This window comes from Macrobrachium nipponense, chromosome 30 (assembly GCF_015104395.2).
Source record: "Macrobrachium nipponense isolate FS-2020 chromosome 30, ASM1510439v2, whole genome shotgun sequence".
In the NCBI taxonomy this organism is placed as follows: Eukaryota; Metazoa; Arthropoda; class Malacostraca; order Decapoda; family Palaemonidae; genus Macrobrachium; species Macrobrachium nipponense.
The window spans coordinates 47737872-47756258 of NC_087218.1; the positions used below are offsets into that span (position 1 = coordinate 47737872).

At 41.8% G+C, this 18387-nt stretch overlaps 1 protein-coding gene across 1 annotated transcript in view; it reads left to right on the forward strand.

Annotated features, from left to right (window-relative positions):
* LOC135202488 (B-cell lymphoma/leukemia 11A-like) overlaps window positions 1-18387 on the forward strand; it is a 100710-nt gene that overhangs the window by 17805 nt on the left and 64518 nt on the right. Inside the window, exon 2 of the mRNA XM_064231902.1 lies at window positions 17671-18126. Coding sequence (XP_064087972.1) covers window positions 17671-18126 — 456 coding nt within the window. The remainder of the gene's footprint in view (window positions 1-17670; window positions 18127-18387) is intronic.

Sequence of the window (18387 nt, forward strand, 5' to 3'; positions counted from 1 at the left end):
AACTTTCGTTTTGTGGATTTTCTTTCGAATAAGTTTGAGTTGCAAGGTGATGGATTCAATATTCTTACTAGAATAATCATTTTCTGTTTAAAGTCTCGACCAGGAGAGAGAGAGAGAGAGAGAGAGAGAGAGAGAGAGAGAGAGAGAGAGAGAGATGTACTCCTCATAAGAAATATACATTTTTTGTACATCAGAATTTTTCCTTATATATTTCTGCTTAAAATGTTGACTTGTTAACTCAAAAACGTTGCAGAGAGAGAGAGAGAGAGAGAGAGAGAGAGAGAGGGAAGGAGAGGAAGGAGGAGGGGGATGGCCGAGAGAGAGAGAGAGAGGCTATAATATAACTGTGCATACAGTTAATTCTAAAGATTATGCATGGCTTAAAAGTCGCCCTACAATTTGTTCAAATTCATTGAGGAGGAAATCGACGTTAGCGGCGAAATGTCGGTAGACGGAAGCAAGAATTATTACTCCGGTTGAGTTGTTTTGAAAAAGAGGAAAAAAATAAAAATAATAAAAAAAACAAAAAAGTTCTGCCGAGCGCAAGTTCAGGATACACTAGTAACGAAAAGTTAATAAGATTACATGTGATATTCTTACGATCAAATTAAAATATGGCGAGTGTATAAGCAGTTTCCTCTTTTTTAAGAGATAGAGATAGAAAGAGAGAGAGATGAGGGAAAGGGGGAGGAAAGGAGAGAGTGAAGGGGGCACACCAAAGGTGGGGGGGGGTGGATGGCGGTGGGGCCCGGGGTGTGGGGGGGACGTGCGGCCGCTGGAGAGGTTATGGGTGGATAAGGAAAAAAAAGATGTTCGGAACGGAGGCTTCATTAAGGGGTCTCCGGTGAGCAGCTTTTTTTCTTTTTTTCTTTCTTTCTTCCTCTCTCCAGCCCTGTGAGACGTCTTATTACGGGACATGTCCGAGAACCACTCTCTCTCTCTCTCTCTCTCTCTCTCTCTCTCTCTACATTTCAGTTACATCTGGTCAGTTGTTGTGCATGGTAGTCCAGTAAATAATGACGAGTAGTAAATTGTCTTAAAAGATCCTTGACCTGTGTCAGAGGTCAAATCTATATGTTTTTCTATCAGTCTTTCTCTGTTACTATCATCATTTTAAAGTGACTTTCCTTATAAACAATTCCTTTGATTTACCGAATGGAAATTATCTCTGCTTCAGGCGTTATGTAGGAAAGGAAGAAAGAGAGAAAAAAAAGATTCTCTACCTTATTAGATTTCTTCCGATTCCCAGCCCCTTTCCACGCTGATTATATTCTTCCTCTCTTCCTTATCTTTCCCTCTCTCTCTCTCTCTCTCTAATTAGGTCGTCGGTCGCCGCGTCTTGACCCGATGTTCGCCTAGTTGTATTGATTTTTGAGACCATCAAGAGGAATGGGGGAGATTCCATATTTCTCTCCTTATTTGGAAATATTTACAGTTGCCCGTTGGCCAAACAGATGCTCCACCAGTTGCCAAATCTCCATTCAATCCGCCCCCTTTCGGCTAGAGAAGGTGGGGGGATTAAGCCTATAGGCTTAGTATATGGTCATCGCCTAGATTCCATGCGTGGTCGGAGCCGCGCCCCGACCAATCATCAGATGGACACTGGCCAGCGACCAATGAGGAGGCGGCGGCCGGTGTGACGTCACTGATTGCATCATTAGTTGAGAGAGGAGTGGACGCTGCCCATTGGTCAGCGGCAGGTGCTGAGACCTCCGGACCTGCTTCGTCGCTGGATGCTCATTTGCTGTTGGCCTAGATTGATGACGTCGGCGGGGGGAGGGGGAGAGGGGGACACCCGAGCGGAATCCCATATAGAAGAGGAGCCGCTCCAATCGATAAAAACAATGGTGTGTCTTTTCGACGCGCGTTGTCGCGGCCTTTCCCTTGGCAACTATGTATGTTTGTACGACACTCGAAAATGGTCATTGCATTTCCACCTAACTAGGAGTGTCTTCGGGATTTAGGTGGTGATGGTGGGCGTAGCTGCTCTCTAAAAGGCTTCTGTCGGTAATGCCGCCTCCTTGAGAATGAAGTGATGAGGCGAATCTGTATAGGAAAATTCACTTTTGCAGAAAGGAACGTTGTCATTCCAGCTTTAATTGTGGTCACTCCTTGAGTGACTAGTTAACAGTCATTTTTATTATTATTATATTACTGCCTCGTGAAAAAATACGATAAAAAATAGCTGACAATTATTATTATTATTATTGTTATTAATAAGTTATTATTATCATTATTATCATTATTAGTTATAATCATGTGATCAGAACAAAACTGATACGCATTTTACCAAATAAGTGGCCTGTATTAAAATATAAAAATATGAATACACATATACATACATACTTACATATACATATATACATGAACACACACATATACATGCATACATGAACACACACATATATAGATAGATAGATATCGATAAACAATAAATGCTTATGGAGATAGAGAGAGAGAGAGAGGAGAGAGGAGAGATGAGAGAGAGGGGGGGGGGGTGAAGGGTGGCGTTCCTATCTAGACGTTACATTGCCCATGCTAATTCCCAATGTCACCGGGGCTTTTAGCCCCTTGAAGGAAGCCACAGACTGTATAGAAGTGACCAACACTCTCCAGTTGTCAGGAACAGAGAGGTTCTCTGTTATCCTGCTCAAATGGGTTCGTGTGGGGTTACGGCTGGGGTTAGGCGTGTGTGCGCGTAGTATGTGTTCGAGAATGTCTAGTGTTTCTGTGATATGAGAGAGAGAGAGAGAGAGAGAGAGAGAGAGAGAGAGAGAGAGAGAGAGAGAGGCCCTCTTCTTATAAGAGGTGGTTGTGACCAGACCTGCTCTTAATAAGACGTGGTAAACGTCTGTGCTTTGAAGAGCCCATCGTTCTTCGTTGGAGGAGCCCTGAGTCCTGAATGGTAGTGAAGGGAAGGAGCTTTGTGGAGCTCTGCGAAGCTCAGCCGAGCTTTCGTTTGTTTTCCAGGAGCGTTTTCTTTCGAAAGTTCGGAGGAATCTCGTACGAGGCCTTTGTATGAAGGATGTGGCCATTTCGCTACTTGTACAATTATGTAATGTGAATGTGTATGTTATATGCATGCACGCACACATAAGATTATATAAATATATATATATATATATATATATATATATATAATATATATATATATATATATATATATATATGTATATATACAAACGTATATATGTCTGTGTACGTACGGTAAATATAAACACGAAACGCAGGCTTTTGTTTATCAAGTTATTTCCCTCAAATTCGATTTGGGTTTGTCTATTATCGTTCCATTTTTTCCCCTGACTACCTAATACCCCTGCAGCAGCATTTCATTGTACCAAAACGAAAATAAAACAGCGGAACGATTAATCGCACCGAGAAGATTTAATTAAATCAAAATATTAGTTTTATGGCATATCGGTCTTCGCTTCCTGTTCTGGCCAATTAGCGATTGACTAACGAGCCTGGAATAATAATAATACTGGAGAATAATGCGAAGCCAAGCCAAGTAGAGTATATTGTATTACAACAACGGTTCTGACCAGCATCAACAGCAACAACAACCAGAATGAACTACAATATGCACAATGCTCCCATTTTCTCCATTCATTCTCTTCACAACTTCTGTTTTTTTTTTTTCCTTCTCCTTTGACGTATAATAGACTACCACTCCAAACCCCTTTCGACCAGCACCTTGCGCCAATGACTCCCTTTGTGGGGGCAGGAATCTTCTCCCTGGGCATCTAGCTGACCACAAGGGCCATTGTCCACCCCGAGGAAAACCTCCTCTGTGAAAGGTCTCACATTGGTCTTGTTATCATTGGCTTTGTGGTACAACACTTCCATAATGAGCTCTTGAGGCATTTTTTTTTCTCTCTCTCTTCTCTCAGGTAGAAAGAGAGAGAGAGAGAGAGAGAGAGAGAGAGAGAGAGAGAGAGAGAGAGAGAGATCTTCTTATGAGAAACACACTTGGGTCTCCCGACTTGGGCTGGTATATTGAGTTATGGAATTAGTTAGGAAGAAGTTTCTGTCCACGATCACATTCCTTATCACCGTTAAATGCCATTCCTCGGGAAGTTACCGGTAATGGAAACTTCATTACTGGTTGTGGTGGGGCGGGGGAAGGAATGGGGGGAAGGAGGAGGAGGGTGATGTGATGTTGTCGAGATGGATTGTTAAGTAGAGGGGAGAGAAGAGAGAGAGAGAGAAGGCTGTTAACCATCAAACCTTCTATCCATCTACTCCCATCTGAGATGTATTCCTCCATGACCAATACCACCCCTATCTAACCCCTCCTCCTCCTCCTCCATCGTCTCCATCTATCCCCCCCCCCTTTATCCATCTCATTACCCCTCTTCCCTTTATCTATCCTGGCTATCTCCACTTGCCAGTTTCCTCTCTCGTCGAAGATGTTATAGACGGATTAATATGCTAAGGATTGGGGGATTAGGAGAGAGAGAGAGAGAGAGAGAGAGAGAGAGAGAGAGAGAGAGAATCTCCAAGATGAGCGCCAGGGCAGTGTAGGAAGAGGAACCAGGAAGACAAGGGGACCACACTAGGAAGAGCAGGAGCCGAGGTAGGAATCAAGATTAGCCAAAGGGCTTTTGGTGGATGTTGGTAATGATTACCACCGAGGGAACTAGAGGACGACTGTTTGATGCTTAGTTAGAGGGAGTTTCGGAAAGAGAGAGGCTTCTAAGGATTAGAGAGAGAGAGAGAGAGAGAGAGAGAGAGAGAGAGAGAGAGAGAGAGAGGAGAGCTGCGATGTCTTGTCGTAGAGCGACTTGTTTTACTTTTTTCAAAGACAACCTTATCCCGTTGATTAAAAGTTTCAATTCAGATTTGTCTCTATGTTATTCAATGTTATTTTCATTTATTGAGGAATTAACAAATACCTGTAACTGAAGAATCGGTTCCTCGTGAGGATTCATACGTTATTTGTTGAGCGCAACTAAAATATTTAAAAAAAACTACGGGTTGAGGGCTGAATTTATTAGCAGAAACTGTAGTAATAATGATTATTGTCAGTTGCAGTAACTTGATTCTATACGTCGAAATAAATCTATCACAAACAAAGAAACATTATGAACATAAGCAATACAAGAAAGATAAAGAACTGTTAGTGGGAAAAAAAATCTCTCATGAGATTTTATCAACAACAGCCTACTTTTATTTAACTTTTTTTTATTTCTTTTTACTTCATTTATTTTTCGACAGCCGACACTAACAAATAAATTACCTTCGTCTTTTTCAGCTTGACCAGGTGTCTTCTCCATATTCTTCCGTGTCCCTCCATTCCGTATCATTAATTTGTCGTACTTTTTGACAGGTAGGGAAGCGTAGCAACGATTCGCGTGAAACTTCGAAATCATGCCAAATATAATAATAATAATAATAATAATAATAATAATAATAATAATAATATAATAATGTCTCCGTCTGCATTCGCATGCAACGAGAACGAATGATATGAATGAGCGAATTTCAAAATATAGTAGATGCGACGTAGAGAACGGACCTTTGCGCCCATAGAAAACGGGAAGCGTTGGCGGGAAGGAATTAGGCGCGCACCCGGCCGGAACGGTTTTCTCATAAGGCACGTGGCTCCTGAACGACGCATGCGCGTAGCTCCTGCTGTCCTTTAGCGCTCGCGCTCACGTCCTTTTTGAGCGTCATTACAAGAGCGCGCATTGAAATAACGCTCCGTGGCGCGCTGACATCATTAGCATAATGCGACCGCTGCGGTCTTGCTTACCGGCCGCTGCCTAGTACTACGTTTTTAATTCGTTTCATCTGTTTACGCCTGGCGTCGTCCTATGATTAGCGTTTCTCTCTCTCTCTCTCTCTCTCTCTCTCTCTCTCTCTCTCTCTGTCGATTGCGTGTTTGTGCGATTCAAGGCTTTCCTAATTGTAGGAAGCTTTATATTATATTATATATATATATATATAATATATATATATATATATATATATATATATATATATATATATATATTATACGCACATATATGCACAAACATACACACATATGTGTATATATATATATATATAATATATCATATATATATATATATAACATCCAAAATCATGCATTTCAATGTACATATACCTTCAAAGTGAAAGCCTCCACACACACACACACACACACACACACACAATAACACACTCACTAACGCACACACAAAAATTCATGGGAATTTTTATTAAAAGACAGCTGCTCCGCTAAGAAAAAGCGACAATGGCGCTCTAATATTCACAATTGAAATGCTAGATAAATGTTTTCTCCTCTGACCTGTGACGTTGGGGGCACACAACGGTCAGTGGTAGTCCTATTAATACCCCTCCTCCCCCCACCACCACCACCACCCACCCACCTATTGGTATCGTGCCCGGTTTCAAAGCCGATGTTATTTTTGGGGCTGTCCTGTCATTCATAAACTATTGATGGATTTTGTGATGCTTTTTATAAATATGTCCATTTTTCTGTAATTCGTTTATTTATGTATTTTTTCATATTCCTCACTAATTCTGTATTATAAAAATGTAGAAATGTTCTTGTATGTGTTTTTTCATATTTCTCGTTAATTCGGGATTATAAAACTGTAGAAATGTTCTTTTATGTGGCTTTTAAAAAATATTTCTAATTCTATATTATAAAAACGTAGAAATGTTATTTTATGTAGTTTTTTTCATATTTCTCATCAATTTTGTACTATAAAAATAAAGAAATGTCTGTTTTCCACGGAAGTCTTGCAAGTATTACTTGGCTTATGTTTTTTTTTTCTACGATTTCTCCTTCATTCTGTTATATAAAATTACAGAAATTTAGTCTGATAATCACAATTCAAACCTTCATTATTCTACCTTCGAATTTGATTTCAAATGCATCATTCCTTTTCGTAATACCAATTTCATTTTCATCTTCCCGCCGGTGCCCAAACGTATTGTGAAAAATGGCCCAGTGGGGTGGGGGGGCTCTTCCCCCTCGCAGAGGGACCCACAGTGGTCCCACCCATACCTTTTAGCGTCCCATTCGAACGCCCCACAGACGTTTTCTCCGGCGCCCATTAAGGGCGCAGATGATCACACAAAAACTCTAAGTCATCATTGTCGCCTCCACCCAGAGAGCGCCATTTGCGGGGGTGGTCGAGTATGGGTGGGGTGGGGCGGAAGAGGGTGCGCGTGTGGGTGTGGGTGTGTGTGGGGATCTAAGCGTGGGTGTGGTAGGGGTTGATTACGACTGTGCGATGGGGGAAGGGGGGTTAGTGGGTACGCAGGAGATGCGAGGTGAGAAGGGTGGGGTAGTTGACCAAGAGGGCGGAAGAGTTTGTTGTGGGGGGGGGGGGGAGAGGGTGGAGGTTGCTAGCAAAGATCGGGTAGTGGGGGGGGGGGGTTTTTCTTCGCCAACTTTATGGTCGCTTTTTAAATTCTGTCCAGTTGTTTTCTTTGTGGTGTGTGGGAGATCGTTTCTTCCACGATTGTTGTCTGGGGTGAGGGGGGGGGGGTGTGGGTGTTGTTGGGGGAGGGGGAGGGGAGGAGGAGGGGGGTTTATTCAACGATGGGAAAATATGCCCAGTCTATGCACGGCCCGAGGGGGGTGCAGGATTTCCAAGAATTTTAGGACGTTTATAACCGAAAGTCTGCGTATGGGGTCATCAGTCATTGTTAATTCTTGTTTTTTTTTATTTTTTTATTCATTCTTCATTTTTGACAGATTTTCGGCCACTGAAAGAGGCCCCGACGTTCATTTTCCTTTCAGAATTGAATTCTCGGTTACCTCGCCAGCGTAACCAGAAAAGTATGTGATGTATGCATTGCAGCAGCTCGCTCGACAAACTGGTCGTTTGTTGTTTAAAGCAAAGCGCCTGTTTTAAGGGAAAACACGCACTGAACCGGAGGTCCTTGGTACGCCCTTTCATGTCTGATTCGTTTGGTATCGCGGCAGAATTCCTCCCCTGAAAAAAATCTTGTTTATTTTCGTAAACAAATATGCTCCTTATGAAAGTGCAGTTGTGTTTGTTTTGACTTGAGACCTCAAAGTGAACACGGCTTAATTTAGGTACCTATTGCAATGCCTTTTACTGAATGAAGACCAGATCAATAAGATATAATAATTAATTATATTATTATTAGTATTATATTATTGATTATTATTATTAAATTATATATATATAGCTTTATTATATATATATATCTATATCTCTTATAATCTTATAATACAAAAAAAATCAAATGATAATAAAAATAGAATAAAAAAAATACAAGGAAAAGTTAAAAAAAGCTTAAAACCAAAAACCTATATATCATATATATAACAAAAGCTTATAATATACATTATCATTCCTTTTACTTAATTTAATCAAGAATGACTAGAACTTACCTTTCATACAAGGCATCCTTCTTTCAAATTCAAATTTTTACGTTTTATCTCGGCTTCACTGGCTGGCATCTACTCGTACAAATTTCTCCATTCCCAGACAGTATTGCCACATCATGTCAGATTCTCTCTCTCTCTCTCTCTCTCTCTCTCTCTCTCTCTCTCTCTCCTCTCTCTCTGATCATTGATGACATCGGCTGTTGAAGTCAAATTTCCAGTAAAAACGTCTTCATTCTCCAACAGTACTGCCACATCATGGCAGACAACCTCCCCCCCCCCCCTCTCTCTCTCTCACAAACCTGCCATGCCCTGGCAGCCAGCATGTTTAGCATTACGAGGCACGTGTCTAGGGAACCGTTCTCAATAGAGCTCACTTGGGCTCGTTGACACTCATTGGAGGTCTCTTCCGAACCATCTTCCATGTCGCTTCTTTGTCGTCTCTCTCTCTCTCTCTCTCTCTCTCTCTCTCTCACGTCACTCGCCACGTCCTCCTCCTCCTCCTCCTCCTCCTCCTGCTTGTCTGCTTGCTGCTTGCTTCGTGGTGGGGTGTCACGCCAATGATGCTTGATAGGATCTTCTTCAAGGACAAGCAGATCTCCTGCTTGCTGCTGATGCTGCTGCTGCTGCCACTTCTTTTCCGCCCTCATTAAACTCATTTCCACCTCTCTCTCTCTCTCCCTCTCTCTCTCTCTCTCTCTCTTTTTCTGTGTGTGTGTGTGTGTGTGTCCCCGCCATAAGGAAATGAAAATGAGACATCCTTGCATAATCATATCAATACGAATCTCTCTCTCTCTCTCTCTCTCTCTCTCTCTCTCTCTCTCTCTCTCTCCTGTGATAAAGGAATGAAAAGGGGGTACACTCTTGCATAATCATACCATACAGATTTCTCTCTCTCTCTCTCTCTCTCATGTATATATCACTCGCTCATGAGAGCTGACAATAATCTTTTGCAACAGACATCCAACTACATTTTGGGTAATTAGTATTCCCTCAAAGTGCTTTTTTCTTACCTTTTTCCCAGCAATCTCTTTCCCTCCCTACCCATTGATGACGTAACTCCCCTCCTCCTCCTCCACCTACTCCTCAGACTTCCCTTCCTCCTCCACCTCTTCCCCCCCCCCTCGCACCCCTCCCCGCACACAGTGCCTTAAGCATCCTTTTCATTTTTATGCCCATCCTCCCCGTAGCCATTTTCCTTCTCTATCCCTCCCTGCCCCATCCCCCTCCTCCTCCTCCCTCAACCCCCCGGAAGTGTCAAAGACTCCCTGCACCCCCCTCCCCTCACTCCTTCCCAATCTTTCCCTCACTCCTTTCCTTTACGAGCTTCAAGTGCCTCAGGCAAATGGTAAAAGATACTGAGGCTCTGACACTTATGCGTCATTCTTCAACCTCTTTTTTTTCTGGCGTTGTTTTTGTCATGTCTTTGTTTTATTTGTCCAGAAGGTGTGGTATACATCTTTAATAATGTAACTGATTCGTTTTGCTTAGAATTCCTCAATTTCTTTTTTCAGCGCTTTTAGTTGAAGATTAATGTTTTATTTATAGTTTCATTTTTTTTATCGTCAACTTTGGGATTTTGAATTGATTAAATTTATATGAACCTGATATCGGCTTTGAAAAACAGTTCTAAAAAAGTCTGATATATCTAAAAGTTTATAGATCTCAAAGTTATATATATGTATATATGTATATATGTGTATGTATGTATGTATATATATATATATAGTATATATATATATATATATATATATATATATAATATATATATGTGTGTGTGTGTATTATATATATATATATATATATATATATATATATATTATATCTAATATATATATATATATATATATATACACACATAACAGCTGGTATATCTAAATTTGATTTATATATAAAAGTTGATATATCTAAAAGTGTATGTATGTATATATAAGCTGATATATCTACAATATCACATATAAAAACTGGTATATATATATATCAACCTGATATATTCCCTTCCATTCACTTCTTCTTTCCTCCTTTCATCTTTTTTTTGGAAAATCACGGTGAAACTAATAACACGCAAAAGAGTGGCGTTGATTATGCTCGCATGTTGTCTTCAATTATGCAAATCCTTAAGACAAACAGCGGTCACACTTCGGCCCTATTGGGGGAGGAGGAGCTTTTACTAGCTTCGCAAACACGTACGTATGTGTGTGTGTGCGCATTTGCGCGGGTTCATGTGCGTATGTCGCGTGTTTTGTTTTCGTTCGTATTTCGCGTTCGACTGCAAGCACACTGATGTTTTCAGGTGCCTTCAAGTGAGTTTAAATCTGTGAAACATGAGCCACTTAACTGTGTTTGTTAATGTTCGTGTATGTTGCTATGTAAGTATGTGATTGTTTGTGCTTGTGTGTACGTGTTTATACATTCGTTATGTTTTTCTAAGTGTGTTTGTTTCCCACTTTCGTATGTTGAAGCGCATGTGTGGTTTTGTGAATATTTGTTTCCCTTATTTGTTTGGTTGTGCGAATGTTTGTGTATTTGTGCTTACTTTCCTGTTTTGTGTGCTTGTGTGTGTATAGTTGGGTGCGTATGTGTGTGTGTGTGTGTGTGTCTATATGAATGAATTCTCATGCATGTGTTTGTATGAATGAATTTTTATGTGCGTGTTTGTGTGCTGCTCTCCATGTGGTTTTGTGCGCTTGTGTATGTGTGAGTCGGCTGGGGTGGGTTGGGGGTTCGGGTATAAGGGATACCCATGTTTAGAGGGAGAGAAGAGGAGGAGGAGGAGATGAGGGTAAACTGGGCACGTTACAGGAAGGGAGAGCTTGGGCATAATATGAGGTAGGAGGGCGTTAAAAAATAATGGTAAATGATGAGGTCAGTATTTGAAATATTCCTCATGCTTTTGTTGTTTACGTATCTTTATTTGTTATTTACATTTTTTTAAAATTCCCGTTTACTACACTTTTATTTATTTATTTATCCTCTCAACGTCGGTGAATGGGGTTCCTAACACCATCCTCGCGTCTTTTTCAAATGGATCATGAGTGAATAATGAATAATTATCAAGCATTCTGTTAACTTAGAACATTTATGAACATAGTTGCAAATTTCCTTTTCTAAAATACTGCTCGAAAACTTTTTTTTTTTTTTTTTTTTTTGAGGGAAGGAAGCAAGAATCATAAATAATGATGAGTCGGGGTGCCAAGGGTCATGGAGAGAGAGAGAGAGAGAGAGAGAGAGAGAGAGAGAGAGAGGGCCACCAATTGCTTACTTTACGTCATCTGTGGTGGACAAAAGCTAACTCTCTCCAATTTGTTGTGCATAATCCCATAATCCTCACCCACATGTGTTACACACTTCACTTTTCAAGTGTCCAACGTACATTGTGTTTATTTACTTACGCCTGCTTACTGCGTTCGTCACTGGTCCCCTTTTCCTTTCCCCCTTCCTTTACTTCTATTGTACTTTTCTTATTCATGCATTTCCTGGACGGAGTTTTTTTTTTTCTTTCTTTCTTTCTTTTGCTCGCGGTATTTATTGGCATGATGTTTGGGGAAGGAGGAGGAGGAGGAGGAGGAGGAGGAGGAGGGAGTCCTCTTTTGTTTGCTCGTCTTGTTAGCGTGTTTTTGTTTGTGTCGTTTGTTTTGGGAGATTCCTGGGACCCGCGTAACCCTCGACACCTTGCTGTTAGTGTTTCATTAAATGATGTTTTTCAGCGGTGATGTAAGTTCTCCTTCGAATATTTAGCTGCTCTTTTCTCATTACCTTCATGTTAGTACAACGGACTGAGGTTCGTGCGAATTGAGAGAGAGAGAGAGAGAGAGAGAGAGAGAGAGAGAGAGAGAGAGAGAGACACATGGATGCAATTAACACTCTCTCAAGAAACCCCATCCTGGGAGGTCGCCCCGAAGTTATGTTAAGGGACAAATGATCCCGCGGCTTCAAAACAACACGGAGGAGAAGAAGAAGAAGAAAAGAGTGGCAGAGGGTTAAAGAAGAAAAAAGGGGTACAGTGGAGCAGTGGAAAGACAAATACCCGAGGACAAAGGAACAGTGTCACCATCACCAGTCATGCTTCTTGCCCTAGCCCGCTGCAGCAGCCGAAGGGGGAAACGAATCCAAGCATCGGTTTCTCTTAGATCTCAGTAGCTCCTTGACGTTGCAAGGTCTCCCTCGGATTTCGGTTCGGCTCAGAGTAAGGCTTGTTGTATTTGCTGGTGTTGTTGTTGTTGGTAAATAATACGCGAGTACTGTTGTATGCGCTGGGGGGGAGGGGGGTTGTAATGGCATAATGGCATCATCTTGTAAGACAGATCTTGAGGTCATTTTGACTGAAATAGAATACGTTCCTAAACTGGTCATTTTTCAGATGGACAACTCGTTGTAATTTCAACTTTTGATAAGATCGGAAATTCCTTTTTCTGATGCTTGATTTATTATTCTAATGTCATAAAAAAAGTTTCAGTCTCCACAGAAAGCAAGCGATATTGCTGTATTTTAATGATCTGCTAACTCATTCTATTCGTACCCTCTAAAGAAAAGAAACAATCCGTCATCAATCATAAAATTATCAATGATAAGTAAAGGGAAAAAAACGGACCCGCTGTCCATCGCGTCTCTCTCTCTCTCTCTCTCTCTCTCTCCTCTCTCTCTCTCTCTATCACGAACCTCAATCCGATCTACTAAGATGAAGCTAATGAGAAAATAGTAGCCAGATATTCTTAGCCCTTTCATTGCCTACAATGCTATCTCTCTCTCTCTCTCTCTCTCTAACTGCCGAACTTCTGCTGACAGACCCGAGGTAACCCGCGTCCCTTGGAATTCCTTGAAGGACCCAGAAACTGATGTGTTTTATGTCCGTGTGCGACATGTCCAAGTGTCTTTTCCCTCCTTGCCCTCGAGAAAGAGGAGGGTCTGCTGCTGCCCCACGGCCTCTGGGTTTGCCTTCGGTCCGACATATGGACAGTGGGGAGACTAGACATTCTCCTCCTCCCTTCCTCCTCCACCTCCTCCTCCTCCTCCTTCGATGTTTGGAGCTACAAGGTCCTCCATCGCTCGCTATACCCCGGGGTACTCCTCCGCGTTTCAGATGACTCGCGAGGAATGTCGCAAGGGGACGGTTCTACGTCGGCGATCGCAGATGAGAATTACGTCTGGGCGAGGACGTCTTAAGGATGAATGTCATTTGCTCAGGCGGGAATAACATGTAAATCTGGCATTCATTACTTTTTATGCCCGTATTAACTGTTCTCGTTATTGAATTGGGTCGGCCTCTGTGGGGAGGTTTGTCGTTTTCTATGATGAATCGCGAATGACCGTTTCTCTATTCCGGTATTTACCGCCGATGACAATTACTATTTAATTCATTCGCGTCACGGATACTAAGTTTTAATTTCTTATAAGCATAAGGAACGAACAGCAATAATATAATGTGCTTACTATCTTTAATTTCTTATAAGTACAACGAACGAACTGCGACAATATAATGTGCTTACGATCTTTAATTTCTTATAAGTACAACGAAAGAACAGCGACAATACGATCTTTCGCCAAAAAAAAAAAAAAAAAAAACTGAATACTCCTGAAAACAAACATAAAGATCTGGAACCGGAAAGGCTACGCGAAGAGGAGAAGAAAGTAAAGAAAGTAAAAAAACGAAAATCCGAATAAACGAGCAGACGAAGGGAGTGGGGGAGGGAGTGAGGGAGAGGCTTCCCCAAGTGTAAGATATTTTAGTTGTTCTTCGATGGCTCGAGTATTTGCCAAGTCGCCCTTGAGGAGCAGTGATAAATGGAATGGCACTTCGGTCACTTGGTAAGGCGGAGAGAGAGAGAGAGAGAGAGAGCATTATCTTTCACTTGTCTTCTTCCCTTCTTCTTGGCGTCTTCTGGTGTGATGCTAATTCTCTCTCTCTCTCTCTCTCTCTCTCTCTCTCTCTCTCTCTCAATGCCACCGACACCAATACTCAAGTGGCTGTATACGAATACGAAGACAGAAAATATTCATAATAATAATAATAATAATAATAATAATAATAATAATAATAATAATAATAATAATAATAGTTACCTTTGATGATCATTTTGTTTTGACCAAGGTGTCTTTACCACCGTTGACTACCGTTTAGGACAATAATTGCCAGTCTCTGTCACTAACTCCAAATACTTCAAAGATAAGTCATCCAGGAGATAAGTGTCAATTAGTCTCCTGGTAATATTATTATTATTATCCTTTTCATTAATTCCATAGGCGAGGTCAATGTCAGGCCGGGGTCGTCTCTGGTATTCAGCTGATATTAATGCTGGTGTAGCTCTGGCATATTATTATTATTATTATTATTATTATTATTATTATTATTATTACAAAACCTTCGACGGCACTCCCTTCCGAGCCTTCTCAAGCCCCTACAGAAACCAGCCTATTACTTCCCGCTCTTACCCCCCTACCCCCCTGCGAATTGTCAGAAGAGACCGTGCGATACCCCTCGGGCATGGACTCTGGCCCCGAGGCCTTCCACCGAAGTGTGACAAATACCGCATTTTGCTAATTACGGCGGGTTCGTGCGCGTGTGCGTGTGTGATGTGATGGTGATTGTGTGCCTCCCCCTACTGCATCTATACAGTACAACTGACCACATGAGAAATCCTTGGTGGTCCTCTCTGTTATGTTGTATACATAAATACATACATATATAGGGATATATATATATATAGTATATATATATATATATATATATATATATATGTATATATATAGACATTAATACATACTATATACAAATATATGAATGTGTGTATGTGTGCGTTTCCATAATTAAGCGTTCAGTAACACAAAACACACTGAAATCAAACTAGTACTTAGAAGACATTCAACACCATCTCCTGTCATAACTGGTTCAAGTATCTTAAAAAAAAAAGTCGTAAGCATTTATTCAATAAAGCCTTGACTACGTCTAAAAGGATTCTTCTTACACATATTCCTGCCACATGAAGTCCCAGCATTAATAAGCCAACGCTGCGTCCTTTTTTTTATGGGAAAATTCACCACGTTCCGTAGGTTCCTCCGTAGGTTCCACAGTTAGTTCCACCATAGGTTCCACTCCCCTCTGCCTCAGGCGGGTCCCTTACGTTGACCACCACTGGGAAAGCGGAGGGGTAAATATGGAGAACGCATATTCAGCAAAAAAAAAAAAAACCAGAGTGCAAACCATGTTATGAGATTATCTTGATGTCGTCGTTTCTTTGCATGTGTAGCCTTTTTTTCTGTCTTCCTATCTCTGGGTATACTTATTCTCTCTCTCTCTCTCTCTCTCTCTCTCTCTCTCTCTCTCTCTCCTCTTCTATGTCGATCTATCAGTTTTGTTCCCATGAGTCAACGCAACAACCGGATTCCAAAATCCTTTTCGTAATTATTTATAGATTATCTGCGTCTTACAGTCTCCGTTCCTCCTATAAAGCGCACCGATTCATTCATTACATCCCACTAACGAAATACTTCCCCTCGAACGCAGATCTATAAAGTACCGCACGAAAAAGAGAGAGAGAGAGAGAGAGAGAGAGAGAGAGAGAGAGAGAGAAGAGAGACTTTCAAGAACGAATTCACACATCGCCGTCAACTCGACAGAAATCAAAGTCGGAAATAAATGGGAGGAGCCGCACTGAAACTGCGATCCATCACTTGACAAGTGGTATGGACATTTGTTGAGGGGAACCGCCGGACATTAACAAATTGGACCGCCCGACCCCCCGTTAGATATTCTCTCTCTCTCTCTCTCTCTCTCTCATATACTTTTAACTCATCTTTTGAAGCGCGAGTTCTGACCGAAGTGCAACCACTGTGGAAGGTTTTCCACAAAGGACAGAGCAGCCTGAAGCCATTCGTCATAGAGATGTGGGACCCGAGACTGGAGTTCTTTTGTCATGTGGTGCCTGACACCCCCTTCTTCTTCTTCTCATCCCCCCCCCCCCTCCCCCTCCCTCACATACACACCCTCTCTCTATCTCTCCCCTCCCTGGCTGGCCCCCCTCCAACCGCATTTACACAATCATACACACGTACATATGCTCTCGGAGTTGTCCATCTGTCCATCAATCGCCCTGCTGCCCATCAATTCTGTGGCCCAGTGCCCCTAAATATTATAAAATACTTCTCATAATTTTCATTTATTTGCCACGTCTCGTGGCTTTCCCGTCGTATGAATAGTTGTCTCACTGGTATACACCGCGGAATGATTTGTTTATATTTACATTTAGCTGGAGTCGATTAATCACAGGTGATAACTTAAATCTGGTGGGACTAAAAAGAAAAGTTTCCATCTTAAAGCCTGTATAGCCAATATTAGCTAAAGTCGTGATATTTTTTTAAAGCAAACTAACCCATATGATGAAATATAAAAGGTATTACTGACAAAGATAAAATTGTATAAGAAAAAAAATGTTATTACTTAAGTAAACTGTTGCTGTAATCTATGAAGGCCCACAAAAACAAAAAATAAAAGGTGAAACTCAGGCAGATAATTAGTAATATGTGCGGAACATGACTCCTAATTCATCTTCTATAAAAATAAAAGAGAAAACCGACATGGCGTACATTTCTACTGCTTCTTTTACACCGATACCTTAGTACGCCGAATAATATTAGCAGCCATTTCTTTTTCCTTCGAAATATGTCCTAGCCACATTCGAGAGCTGCCTGAAGGAGGTGTCCAATGGGCCTCTGTGACAGTGACAGAATCAAGATTTCGCATCCATAGATCAAGCTTGTGGTTTCGACTTTCCGTCTCCTCCTAAGACGAATGTTGCTTTTGGTCTTTCGATTTTTCCGAGGAAGAAGAAGAAAGAGATTTTTCCAAGGGAGAAGAAAGAAGATGGCTTTAGCGTCCGAGGTTTTCACGGGGATTTGTTTGCATTCTATCTCGTTTTTTTTTAACTTCCACCCATCTCCCCACCTCCACAAACCCATTCTCTCTCTCTCTCTCTCTCTCTCTCTCTCTCTCTCTCTCTCTCTCTCTCAATTGATCCTTCAATCCTGGGAATAAAAAGCAAAATAGAATAGAATCCCTCTCTCTCTCTCTCTCTCTCTCTCTCTCTCTCTCTCTCTCTCTCTCTCTCTCTCGTGTGACCAATGACACAAGTTTGGCTACGTTATAAAATGTTCGTGTTTGGGAGTTTATGTTTGCAAAGCTGTTTTGCCTAAAATATTATATTATTATTATTATTATTATTATTATTATTATTATTATTATTATTATTATTATTCATTTCGCACAGCACGCCCTAACGATCTCCTTCGTCTGCTCCTTTCAGACGGCCCGACAGAATGCGCGGACGTCCTGACGTGCGGCGTATGCCAGAAGGACTTCCTGCTGGCCGACATCCTTCGGTTCATCCAACACAAGGTTCATAACTGCCAGGCGCCCACGCAGAACTGCGGCGACTCGGACGCCCACCACCACCACCACCACCACCACCACACGGGAGGCGTCGTCGATGCCGAGGACTCGCCCCGGTCGGCCGCCGCCGCCGCGCCCGCGAGCGGCAAAAACGCCTCCCGCGACCACAACGGCGACGCCGCCGTCGGCGGCAACAACGAGTCCTCCTCCAGCCCTTCGAGTCCGAACTACGACGTCAAGGAGGAGGGGGAGGAGGGGGAGGACCCCAAGGCCGCTGACGACAAACGCAAGAGAGACGACGACGACGGGGCACCGGCCAGGAAGAAGCCCCGGAGTACCCAGGACGCCGAGGCCAACACCACCGATTCAGGTAGGTCCATGCCCGAGTTTCTTTTTTCTTTTTTTTTTTCCTTTCTTTCTTTTTTTTTTTTTTGGGGGGGGGGCGTGGGTGAAGCGGGAAGGGAGAGGGACGTTGGGGGGGAGGGGTACGGGCTCGAGGGCAGTGTTGAATGGAAAGGTTCTTTCTGAGGTCAATATATACATATACATATACACATATATATATATATATATATATATATATATATATATATATATATATATATATATATATATATATATATATATCTCT